This window comes from Trachurus trachurus, assembly GCF_905171665.1.
Source record: "Trachurus trachurus genome assembly, chromosome: 11".
Taxonomy (NCBI): Eukaryota; Metazoa; Chordata; class Actinopteri; order Carangiformes; family Carangidae; genus Trachurus; species Trachurus trachurus.
This window is the reverse complement of record NC_139904.1, coordinates 2,059,863-2,073,494: the sequence shown is the minus strand read 5'-3', so window position 1 is coordinate 2,073,494 and position 13,632 is coordinate 2,059,863. Positions and strand designations below refer to the sequence as shown.

Genomic DNA, 13,632 nt, shown 5'->3' with positions numbered 1-13,632 from the left:
GCATTTACCTTTACTTTGGCGCCACATCTGCAAATACGGTTCATACATAATCTTTTTTCGGAAAGTGACGGTATTTCAACTAATTGTGGCGTTTAATACCGCCATTAATTGTGAAAACAAGTAATTGTGACATCCCTATTCATGACTGGAGGTGTCTACCAGTCCCCTTATGTACGTTTTTACTTTCCCCTTGATATTTTTGTACTCGTCTATAGGTCTCCATGTTGATTTATTGATACCAAAAAACAATAAAAAGTAAATGACAAAAAAACAAACAGACACAGTCCACATCTCCCAGAATGCATCTGTCCCGTCTTGGTCTACTGTACTGTACCTCGGCGGCCTCGATCTGCTGCTTGATGAGCGAGGGGTCGACGCCGGGGTCCTCCAGCTCCCTGACGATGTCCTGGGAGTCTCGCAGCGTGCTCAGCAGCGCCGCCACGTCCGACCAGAACTTCCCGGCCAGGTCCAGCACGTCGTTGAGCTTCCCCTCCCGCTCCTCGGCTCGCTGCCGGATCTCATCCCACAGGGAGCGCAGCCGCAGCAGGCGGGAACGCACGGCTGCAGAGACACAAACAGACAGACAGAGAGAGGAGAGGAGGAGTCAGAGAGTCATAATGTTTCCCTTTGTTTTTGGATTTTGCCACTTGGAGAAAAACTCAAAATCTTACCAAGAATATCTGTCTTATTTCTAGTCAAAATGTCATTTCTAGTCAAAACTAATCTCATTCTACTTAAAATAAGACTCATCACATTAAAAAGTAGCTTGTTTTTAGACACTTTTCACTTCTTTCAAGCAGATTTTCACTTGAAATAAGTAGAAAAATCTGATAGTGGAGCAAGTTTTTCTTTCTTATTACACAAGCACAAACACAACTTGCTTTCACTGGCAGATTTTTCTACTTATTTCAAGAGAAAATTTGTTTGAATCAAATGAAAATGATCTAAAAACAAGTTAATTTTTAGGTGATGAGTCTTATTTTAAATGGAAAGAGGTTAGTTTTGACTAGAAATGAGACATTTTGACAAGAAATAAGACAAATATTCTTGGAAAGATTTTGAGTTTTTGCAGTGTGGTCGGTCTGGTTAATGGGTCATGAGTCGACTCCCACTCCCACTGGACACTCGGGCTTTTCATTTGTCCTGCTCATGTGGGACATGTGTCGGGCTGCAGGGCATCAAAGCTGCGACTGCTTCACGCGTCGACGTAACAAAGACGACTGTGTTTTGTTTGGTTCTGCGGTGGCGGCGGAGGAGGAATTCCTCAGGAACAGAGAGCAGCTCTCAGCTGAACTGGACCGACGCCCAAAATAAGGTTTTTAATCAGGAATAAGGTTTTCACCCAGATCTGAGTTCCTCTCAGCTCTGACAAACTCTAATTACTGCTGAGCCTTTATATTATTATGTTTTTATGATGTAATTACAGTCGCTGCTTTTCTCCTGAGTGAAAAGAAATTACACTTAACACTTTTTAAGCTCTGATGTCAGACTGTTCGATGCTTTCTGTGCATTTTTACTTTAGATTTCAATTAATTGTTTATTTAATCTATTACTTTACTTACTTTGTACTGTACTTATTGCTCAAAACACAAATTTTTAGATTTGCTTTTAATATATCATTTTTTGTGTTTTTTTTACTGTTTCTTTGTGTTTTACACTGATTTATTGCTGTTTTTAATTGAATTACACTCTGACTTTGCTCTATTTTACGATTTTAAAAGTGTAAAGTGTCGTTGAGCATTTGTAAAAGTGCTTACAAATAAAATGTATTATTATTATTATTATTATTATTATAAATGCAACATCCAAAGAGCTGCAATAGTTTGGCGCCTGCTCGATAACGACCAATCAAATTCGTTTTCCTTACTTGGGTAAACTCGTGCGGTAACTCGTGACTCACACTCGGCGCGACAAACAGGACAAACGGCCATTTCTGTACACCTTTGTTTTGTATTTTTAACTTTTTTACATTTGTATTTATCTATATGTATTTATCTTGTTTATTTATCTTGTTTAAATTTGCACTGACGGAAAAATAAAGTTCTTTGAATTTAATTGAATTGAATTGAATCTTTAAAAACAAAACTGTCAATCACCCAATCAGAACCCTCCCCTCCCTTCCTCTCCCTCCCCTCCTTCGTCACTCACCCTGAGCGGCGGGGTCGTCGTGGGCGGCTCGTCCAATCAGCTCCTCTCCCCGGGCGCAGAGCGCGGAGAAGCTGGGCAGCAGCTTGTCCAGCTCCAGCCCCTGAGCTCGATGCTCCGCCAGCTGCTCTCTGATCTTCTCCACCTCGGCCGCCACCGGAGGAGGCTGCCGCAGCCGCTGCACCGCCCCCTCCAGAGTCTCCAGCAGCGGGTCCATCTTGTCGTGGAACTGGAGGAGAGGAGGAGGAAACGGAAATTATTATTATTATCATTATTATTATTATTGACTGTCCTGACCACCCACTTTATAAGGAGTTTGACCTCCTCCCATCTGGACGCTGTTTTAGGATGCCTAAGACCAGAACGCGGCGTGCCAGGGTCTCCTTTATCCCTGCTGCCATAGACAGGCTTCATCTCCTGGGCTAGGCTTGGCTATACTCTCAGGCCTCTGCACTTAAATGCACTTGGGTATTAAGTGTTGTTTATCTTATTTTTATTTTTATTCTTATTTTCAATTCTTGCAGCACTATGCACTTTAACCCTCTATGGTAGCATTATGATGCCAGTGGGGGAAAAAATGTTTGGAGTGTTTTTATGTCTCAAAATAGACTAAATAAACATAATCTAAAGACATTTTTAAAAAATTATTTATTTTTGGAAGTTTTGGGGATTTGTTGCCTGTAGACAACATTGTACCATTACGGTTCATCATATACTGTATTAGAAACAGCAGTCTCTGTAGACTTACACCTTCACTGGCCTCATCTTCATCCAAATTCTCATTCTCATCTTCCTCATCATCATCATAATAGCCTGATGTTTACTTTACTGCATGCAAAATCACATTTATTAAGGATAAAAAACAAAATTATGATGAATTACATGTTTTTGAACATTATATTTACACCTAAACACACACTACCATAGTCCCATAATGCAATGTTGATTCCATAATGGTCCACTGTCGCCTCAAGGCAACATTGCAATTTTCTATAATGGTACGTTGTTGCTTTGGGGCAACAGGTGCATTTTAACAAGTTTCCATTATTTAATAAGTAAATAAATTGCATGGAACTATTAAAAATTAAACTTTACTAATCTATTAGTGTAAATATATTTTTTTCCAGATGAAAAAGGGCCAGGAAGTTACTGTATGTTTTCAGACCGTTTTAGTGGAGCAAAATGGCAAACCTGTTTCCTTTGAAAAAGTCTGCAAAAAAGGGTTTCAGTCAGTATGGCTTCTTGAAAGTCATGTGATAAATTAAAGTATTGTTATTGGTCCTCTAAGTCTCCTCTCTTTTTTAAAAGTATTATAGCATTAAATGGGATGAATTGTGGAGATGTGACAGGCCAGAAAGTGGTATGTTGCCTGAGGGCAACATGGTACCATAGAGGGATTAGTGTTGTTTATCTTATTTTTATTTTTATTCTTATTTTCAATTCTTGCAGCACTATGCACTTTAATGCATTGTATAGACTGTTTACATTCTTACTTGCGCAGAGCATTATGTATTATGAATTATTATTATTATCATCATCAACAGTAATTTATTAGTAGTATGTTTTTATTACTCGTACTGTTTTTTAATGTTTTACTGCACTATGTTGTGGCTAGTGACATGTCGATGTCTTGGATGCTGTTTTCTTTTTGTCTTGTGTCTGTAATGCTTCTTGCTGCAAATCCAATTTCCCTCGGGATATGAATAAAACTGAACTGAACTGAACTGAAAAGTTAAAAGAGAGTGCGTGGAGGAGGGTGACATTTTGAAAAAAAACAGGAAGACACAGAAAGACATAAACGTGGGTGTTGGACCATCTGCGACGGAGCGGAGGAGAGGAAACGTCTAATTAAAGCTTCAGAGTTTAAAGTCTCAGAGCGTCAGGACGACGAGTCGCTCCGACCGCACGGAGGAAGAAGAAAACTGATCAATCACAACATAACACGACTAATTCTGTCTAAGAAAACACACAAAAACACACACAAGTAGAATATGTGACTAAGCTGAACAAACCGCTCAGGACCGACACACACACACACATGATTCAGATCAATGTTTAAATCAATAAAGCCGAAGTTTGGTTGAAGTGAAGCGGCATTAGAAGAGACGTAGAACTCCACTTATCAATGCAATACAGAACTGATCATGTCTGGAGCAGGTTATTATAGTATAGTTCACTAAAACTAAAACTAGCAGTGAAAAAATCATTTAGTAAACTCCCTAAGACCCTAATTTCCAGAATTCTCAGTAAAAACATTCAAATAATATGTGACATTTGATGTCTATCATGTAAATAAATGATGCAATTAATCATTTGTTTTCATTATTCTGAATTTGCATGCCATTATGTCGCCAAATAATTTCCAGGAGATACAAAATAATGAGCCCAAATAATTTCAGATAAGACCAACCCCAGATAAGTATTAAGATTAATATATTTCCATACAATAGTTTCCATTTTCCATACTTTTGCAGACCTGGAAATGTAAAATCAAATTCCACATTTTTCCATACTTGCGTAGGAACCCTCTAAACTGAAAAAAAATGTAATTAAAATAAAAACTAACTAAAACTAAAGTTCAGTCTGAGCTTAGTTGTAGTTTTCTTGCCGCGTTTCCACTACATGGTACCGGCTCGACTCGACTCGACTCGGCTCGGCTCTGGTACCAGGTACTATTCTAGAGAGCGTTTCCATTACAGGATAGTACCGGCTTTAGAGTAGCCGGTCGTCATAGCGACCGCGGCGCTTAACAAAATAAAACGAAACTATAAACAGGATTTTCCCCGTGGTTATGCCACATTTTTACCTTAATTAAAAAGCTCCGGAGTAATTTGATAGTTAACTACATGACTTGTGACTTGTTACAAGTGAGAGCGGAGGCTCTCTGCCTTCACCTGGCCTCTCACGGCTGAAAACGAACCTTGCAACATCCGTTACCTGGCCGCAGCCCCCCGGTGTCCCAGCTCTCCTCTCCTCTCTGCTGCACCGCCACACAAACCAGCTCCGTAACTGTAAGCCTTTGTTTTTGACAGTTAAGACTACACATATACACATCGTAACATCCTATGTGTTATATAAAGTTATCCACCGCTCCGTATTGATTTTTCGCCGGCTTCGTTGTCAACAAACCCACATGGCCAGACGGGGAGGGGAGGGGAGGGGGGCAGCGACAGCGGAAAAGCGACCGGACTTGCATAGTTTGTTCATTTTAAAACATTTATTTATTGAAATGTGGTGAAATCTGATGACCCGCGGCCACCAGTGACGACTCTCTGACCAATCAGCGGTCCGCAATGTTTACACGTCACATTTTAGTACCGCTTCAGCTGTTTTGGAACCGCGGTTGAGCAGGTACTAAAAAAATAGTACCGGGTACCAGATTCCAGGTACTTTTACGTAGTGGAAACGCAAAAAGGCCGAGTCGAGTCGAGTCGAGTCGAGCCGGTACCATGTAGTGGAAACGCGCCATAAGATGTCTAAAGCTGCAGGAGGAAAACGCCACAGCTCAATATGGGATGATTTGGAGTACGACCCACAGGTATGGTATCTATCTATCTATCTATCTATCTATCTATCTATCTATCTATCTATCTATCTATCTATCTATCTATCTATCTATCTATCTATCTATCTATCTATCTATCAAAATAAAAACTAGAAAAAACTAAACTAAAACTGCTTCATCACTTGTTAAATTCACTAAAACTAAACTGAAAAAAAAAAAAAACTAAACTAAAAAACTAAATAAAAATAAAAACTATAAACTATAATAACCTTGACATTTATTGATCGTGTTGTTTTGTTTTGTGGCTTTTACTGATTCACAGTTTGTTATTTGACTGAATCATGTTTGGTGAGCGCAGCCTGAGCTCCAGTGTGATGTCGTCAGTCGTCTTTCTTACCTCCACCAGCTGGGTGATGCAGTGAGCAGTGACCATGGAGAAAAAATGGTGGTGGGTGGGTGGAGGGGTTGCAACACACACAGCACATCCACAATGAACGAGGGATGAGGGATGGAGGAAGAGGAGGAGGAGGAGATTAGGGTTAAATTAAAGGAAGTGGGTGAGGAGGGATGGAGTGAGGGATGAGGACAACATGGAGGTGCAGGTTGAGGAGGAGGAGGAGGAGGAGGAGGAGGAGGAAGAGGAAGAGGAAGAGGAGGAGGAGGAGGAAGAAGAGGAGAGAGGAAGAGGAGGAGGTAAAAACATGGATGGGTCAGTTTGTGGGAGGAGGAGGTGGAGAAACAATATCATGAGTTAAATCAGAGACATGCAACAGTAACAACACGTCAGGCATTAAAACACGAGCAGTGATGAGCAAAGAAAAGGTCAAGACTAGAATTTAAAGTTAAAGGGATAGTTCAACATTTAGGCAAATTGGCCCATTGCCATAATCCCTATAGTCATAGCAGTAGGTTCGTTACCTTTAATTGTCGGTGCAAGCTGTTTTTAGAACGGAGGAGCAGAGCTCATCAAATACACAATCCAACAACTCCACAACGCTCTGGTGGACAAGTTATGAGCTGCACATTCACCACACTATGAGATAATAACACAACGTTACCAGACAGAGTTGTTTTAGAGGGAAATTCATGAAAAACCGCTGATGCACGTTGCCTTCAGGGACAGTTTTTCATCAACAGTCTCTGTATTTCCCTCTAAAACAACTCTGTGTGGTAACGTTGTGTTATTATCTCATAGCGTGGTGAATGTGCAGCTCACAACTTGTCCACCAGAGCGTTGTGGAGTTGTTGGATTGTGTATTTGATGAGTTTGATGAGTGGAAACCAAGAAATCCCATAATGAGCCTCCGTAGCGTAGCTCTGAGCAGCTTGCAGCTCTGCTCCGCCGTTCTAAAAACAGCTTGCACCGACAATTAAAGGTAACGAACCTACTGCTATGACTATAGGGATTATGGCAATGGGCCAATTTGCCAAAAATGTTGAACTATCCCTTTAAATAATATTAATAATAATAAACACATTTTCATTCTGACGTAAAATGCACAACATAAAGAACTTGTTCAACAATAAATCCTCAACAGAGACAAAATATAAAAGCTCATGCTGCTGTGGTTTAGTTTAGTTTAGTTTAGTTTCAGACTCTTCACCTGCGCCGACTGCGACACGGCCTCGTCCAGCGCCGTCGCTCGACCCTTCACCTCCTCCTTGATGGCCAGGTAGCGGCGCTCGGCGTCGGCGTAGCGCTGCGTCACCGTGGCGCCCTGCTGCGGGCTGAGCTGGGCCAGCTGGGGCCCGATCTTCAGCAGCTTGTCGATGTGCGGCTTGTGCTCGGCGATGGACTCACGCAGCAGCTGAGGAGGAAATTAAAAAACAGCGTCAGACAGGAAATGAAGAAGGTGCTTCTTTCTTTTTTTTTTTTTTTTAATTAACAAGTTCACTATGGAGTTGAAGCAGTGTTGTCCAAGCATGAAACAGTTTAAAATCAGGTACAAAGAGTCTATTTTTCAGAGGTACAGGTATGAGGAAGATGTTGGGCAGCACCAAGTGTAATGAAGTTACTGCGCTTATTTATTTTTATCTTTTTATACTGGTCATTATCTTGTGTTGTTGTTTTTTTTTTCCTTTTGTATGTATGTGCGTGTGTGTTTGTGTATATATCTGTATGTGGGCATGTGTTTGTATGTATGTATAATTAAGCCCTATTCGCACGGGATTAGTATTACCTGGGGACCTCAGGTAATTTGTAATAATTGCGGAGGACGTCTGTGATCTTAATCCCGTGCGAATGCGCCATGTCAGTAAAAAAGTAAGTAAAAATTCCCCCACAAATTACCTACAGTACTATATTTCACCAAAGACCGACGTCCTGTGGTAAAACTAGTCCGTGCGAATCTGCATCTCAGTAATTGAGGGGCATTTTTTGTTCTTTCCCGGTTAAAACCGGGTTGAAACATGGAGGCTGTGGTGGAAATTATGAGCGGCATTTTCGAAGGCGTTTTAGGTGCAAACACGGGCTCATATCGGTGCTGGAGACCCATTTGAATAAACAGCTCAGATCCATAAAAAGAGCAAAATTTCGGAGGATATTGACATGCAGCTTTCAACAGGCTTAAATGCCGTGACGCCCCGTTATTGCGACAACAACTGCACTGTTGCGAAGTCACGTTGCTGCATTGACATTTTATTTACATTTGCTTCATTTGCACATGGATGTGACAGCAGCAGATGTTACGACTTGCACAGCTTTGACATCATATCAGAGCCTTAATGTCAGTAAATTCAAGTAAAAATACAGCCTTCCCTTATCCCGTGCGAATGCACCGCAAGAAACACAGATGTGGGGGGGTAATTTACAAATCACCAGAGGTCCCCAGGTAATACTAATCCCGTGCGAATAGGGCTTTAGTGTGTTTAAGTAAATTATATTCATGATTTCGTAACATAAGATATGTTTAGACATGGATCTTAGTTAGTCATATATAAGGAGAGGGAGTGGAGTTTATAAGTTTTACTTCTTCTCACTCCTTTTTGAATATGTATTCTATATCTCATGTTTAAATGTTTTGTCTTATTCTCTTTTTTTTAATTATTTTATTTTCATATTCGAAATAAAAACTTCAATCAATCAATTAATCAGTAGAATAAACTCGTCTCTCTCTTACCCTCATCTGGTCTTGCTGCAGGCGCAGTGCGTCGGTGTCGATGGCGGGCGGCGGCAGCTGCGTGATGAGCGTCTCGGTCTCTCCGAGCCAGGGCTCCAGCTCCTCGTCGGTCTCCCAGAACCGCGCCACCAGGACCTGGGCCTGCTCCAGCGCCGAGAAGCGCTCGCTGTGGCGCTGGCTGGCCGCGTCGTAGCGCGAGCTCAGAGAGTCCGTCTTCACCTGGAGGAGGAAACGGAGACACGCAGATGATTAATGATGATGAGGTCATCCACCTGCACCGACTTTTACAGTTTTTCCTCGATTGCTAAGACACATTATTTCTCGAAAGCTTCTCTCATTTTCTCTAAACTGTGAACCCAATTTTCAAGCTACATTCACAAAACCTCAGACTCTTCTTCTTGCAAAACCAAACTTTCACCTCAAAACAGTTCAATCTGGTGCCCAAAACTGAACTATGTTGTCAAATCGTGCTCCGAGTCAATCAAAATTAAAACCACTACTGAGCAGCCACTATACACTACATAGACAAATAGAAAACACAACGCTCAGCACATGAAGCTGTAGAAATAAATGTTTATCGTTCACTGTAGCTAAATGCATGTTGCAAAACAAAAAACCTGTGCATTTAGCACTTGTATATAGTACAGTAAAAAAAAAAGTACAAAAAACAGAAATCCTGTGCATTTTACACGTAGCAAAAACAAACAGAAATCTTGTGCATTTAGCCCTTGTATACAGTAGGTCTATACGTAAAAATAAAGTACAAAAATATAGAAATGAGAAGTGCATAACTCAGCCACAGCATCATTTCTCTGTACTGGATCAGACCACAGGACTTCATCCTGAACTGGCTTATTAGGGCTGGGACGATATGCTTTTCTCCCGATTCGATTCTTCTACGATTTTTTGGATGGCGATTCGATTTACTGTAAATTGCAGATTCTACGATATTGCCGATTCTCTCAATTTTTAGTCTTCTGCATTTTTAACATTTATCTGCACACAAACACTGTAGGAGCCTATAAATGAACATACTCCATTATAAAGTGAACTTAAACCTCTTTCAAAACCTGGACTCTCTGTATGTAAAAAAGGCTAACAAATGCACATTGCACAATATGTAAAAAAAAATCAAAAAAATTATGGCTTATATATGTTCCCTCACATCATTGGACACAAGTGTGATCAATTTTGAGTTGTTGTGTTCAACCGGTGAAACCTGAGCTTTACTTGTGTTTGACTTTTGCCACCTGTGCTCAGCATTATGCAACACAGCTGCATCACAATGAAAATGTGTTGGTAAGTTGTGTCTAAACAGGTGAAAAGTGCTGATGGTTTTGCCAAAAGAAGTGACTGGTTCAATCAGTGGGTTCAGGCAACAGGGTTTAGTGTTTTAGTGTTTTAGTGTTTTACCATCAGCGCGTCCCTCTGTGCGTCGCTGCAGCTCTCCATGATGTCGTCCCTGGAGCCCAGCAGCTGGTCCACCGTGTCCTTGTGTCGGATGATGTCGATGTTGAACGCCCGCTGCACCTGCAGCTGAGCCACCGTCACGTCGGGCTCGAGGCTCAGCGGCCCCAGAGAGGCCAGCTTCCGCTCCGTCTGCCCCAGCCAGGCCAGCTCCGCCTCCACCGCCTCCTCGTACTGAGAGGGAGAGAGAGGAGGGAGAGAGAGGAGGGAGAGGAGCTTTAATGTCACTCACTCAGCGGTGTAGTCTATGTGATACTCACTATACCCACTGAAAATGCATAAATACTTCAGTATAGCCAGTACAACAAAACTATCTAACTAAAGTAAATGTCAATGGTTCTCAAAGTGGGAGGGTTGACAACTTTTTCTGGAAATTTTACCAGTTTTTCTTTTTTGAGAAATTTTACCAGTTTCTTCTGTTCTACTTTTTGCCATTTTTACCCCTTTTGTATTATTGTTCCCCCCCCCCTTTTTTTGAGAAATTTTATCAAATTTTTCTATAACATTTTGAAAAATTTTACCACTTTTTCTAGAATTCTTGAGTAATTTTACCAGTTTCTTCTAAATTTTTTAAAAAACTTTTTACTATTTTTTACTTTTACCACTTTTTTTTTTATTATTGTTTGACTTTTAACCACTTTTCCTAGAATTTCTTTGATACATTTTTACCAGTTTCTTCTAAAATCTTTAAAAAATTTTTTTTTTTAGACATTTTACCATTTTTTCTGAGAAATTTTACCAGATTTTTCTAAAAAAATGCAAATTTTACCACTTTTTTCTAAAAGATTTAAAACTTTTGTTTATTTTTTGTGAGAATTTTTAACACTTTTTTTTTCCAGAAATGTCTCTATAATTTTTCAAAAATGTACGCATGTAATTTAAACGTACATTGATTGTTTGTGTATTTCTGGCATTTGCTTCAAAATTTTGTCCGATGGGGGTCCGTGGTCTAATTTGTGTCAATTTGGGGTCTTTGATATAAACAAGTTAGAGAACCACCAGCGGTCTATGTGATACAAGTATGAACAGTTTACCACCTAAAAAGCGGTTTACCCATTACAACACATTAGACTACACCGCTGCGTCTCACTGGAGTTAAAACATCCACATCATTCACATATTTATGAATCCGGCTGCTGCAGTACCTGCTGTGACCTCTGGATGGCGGCTTGCACCAGCTGCACGCGCTGAGTGATGGTCTCGTCGGCCTGGCGATAGCGCTGGTTGGCGTCGGCGACCAGGCGGTCCAGGCCCTCGCGGGCTCGCCACGGCACCAGGTCCAGCAGGGCGCTGCCCACCTCGTTGACCGTGTCCAGGACCAGGCGCTTCTCCGCCGACACCTTCTTCAGCTCCTGGACCACAAGACAATCATGGGTTTTAGTTTTCTGCACTTCTGTTTTTGCTTTATCTTCATGTGCAACTGATTTTAAATTTTTTTTTATTTCCTTACATGCACTCTTTTCTTTTTTATCTCTTTTATCTGTTGTAACACAGCTTGTTACAGTTACAACAGGGTTAGAAACACCTGTCTGTCCAAGACAATAAAGTTTTATTGGAAGAGGAAGTGAAGGATTAAGAGTCACAGAGAAAATCCTGAAGACTTTTTAAATAAACTGTTAAATAAAAAGTAATTAACTTGACTAATCCAGCAACAAGTGACTCAGGTTTTTCTTTGTTTTTTTGTGTCTGCAGTGGAAGAAGTCTATTAAACGGTAAAATGCTGCAAATGTCATTGTGCAGCGACAGATTAAATGGCAATAATGTGCAATTGATTTTAGATTTTTTTTTAAATTTCCTTACATGCACTCTTTTCTTTTTTTTAATCTCTTTTATCCTTGTTTTTTTTGCAAACATCTGTTGTAACACAGCTTGGTGCAATAATAACAGGTTTAGAAACACCTGTCTGTCCAAGGCAATAAAGTTTTATTGGAAGAGGAAGTGAAGGATTAAGAATCACGGAGAAAATCCTGAAGACTTTTTGAATAAACTTCACATACGAGTGTTAAATAAAAAGTAATTAACTTGACTAATCCGGCAACAAGTGACTCAGGTTTTTCTTTGTTTTTCTGTGTCTGCAGTGGAAGAAGTCTATTAAATGGTAAAATGCTGCAAATGTCATTGTGCAGCGACTGATTAAATGGCAATAATCCTCTCAATGGCTTTTCCCACACAAAAAAATCAATGTTTCCATGGTAACTCGTCAGTGGGAGGTTGATGTTGGAACGACTGAAAATGTCATCGCAGACGGGAGCTGTCAACAAATCAGGGGAATAAAGTAGTTGTTGGTTTTTTTTTTAAAGGCGAGACACTAACAGGCAAAAACACTTCTTTTTTTGGGCTCTTTTTCTTCCTTAACATGTTTTCTTTCAGAAAAGTCAAAAGAAATGGTAGAAAATCCACATTAAGGTTTTTATTTCACTTCATTTTCTTATAAATATATAAGATATTTGAATTTTTAGGGCTGCTGACAGTATTTTCTCATTTACAAAGTGATAAAAAAAGAGATATCCAAAATCCTCCTCTGTAAAAACTTCTGACTCTAATATGTCAACAAAATAAAACAAGAATTTTGAAAGTAGCTTTATCCATTGCTCAGATTTCTGTTATGGAAATATATGCAAATTAGTGCATATTTCATCAGATATTGCCTCATTTACATATTTAAACATAAAATTTGACAAAACTTGTAATACAAAAAATATTCGTCTTAATGTGAGTGATAAACTTGGGAAGTTTCATGGTGATATCTGTTAGTTAAAAATGTTTACCCTATTCACCTGTAGTGTCCCCCCCCCTTAAAGTGTAAACATGTGTTTGATTCAGTCGATAAAGTTTTGTCGTTCAATCACGACTGAACGCACAAAGTAAAAGACACAGAGGAGGAAGAAGAAGTAGTGTGAAACATGTGTTGTGGAAACCAGAGCAGATGTGAAGGAGGATGTTGAGTCTGACGCTCCGTGACTCAGAGTTAATAATACACCTGAAGGCAACGAGTGTTATGTGTGACATAAACACACACACACACACACAAGCTGGGTTTCCATCCAAGTCGTATCGAATTTAAGAGCGGATTTTGTGAAAATGCGCAAAAAGCAAATGCAAATTTATGACCGTTGCGATTAGGAGGAGTGCGCCGTGAGATTACGTCATAAGAGAGCGTGAATGTATCCAACAGTTGACACTCAGCTGACACTCAACATCATGGACAATTTACGTACTTTCCGGACTATAGACGCACCTGTATAAGCTGCACCAGCTACATTTTAAAAGAAAATACTGTACATATATAGGCCGCACTTGAATATAAGCCGCAGGTTTTCATGTTGTAACATGAGATATTTACACAGAAAGACAGTAGGGAACTGTGACAGTCTGCTCGCTTTTCTGCTGTTTTGG

General features: G+C 40.2%; 1 protein-coding gene across 1 annotated transcript in view; it reads right to left on the bottom strand.

Moving 5' to 3' along the window:
- The window catches only part of LOC310993737 (microtubule-actin cross-linking factor 1-like), a 207,296-nt gene that overhangs the window by 41,760 nt on the left and 151,904 nt on the right, over positions 1-13,632 (bottom strand). Inside the window, exons 68-73 of the mRNA XM_083982185.1 lie at positions 11,382-11,588; positions 10,183-10,410; positions 8,770-8,988; positions 7,255-7,458; positions 2,149-2,374; positions 335-561 (exon numbers count right to left, since the gene is read on the bottom strand). Coding sequence (XP_083838311.1) covers positions 335-561; positions 2,149-2,374; positions 7,255-7,458; positions 8,770-8,988; positions 10,183-10,410; positions 11,382-11,588 — 1,311 coding nt within the window. The remainder of the gene's footprint in view (positions 1-334; positions 562-2,148; positions 2,375-7,254; positions 7,459-8,769; positions 8,989-10,182; positions 10,411-11,381; positions 11,589-13,632) is intronic.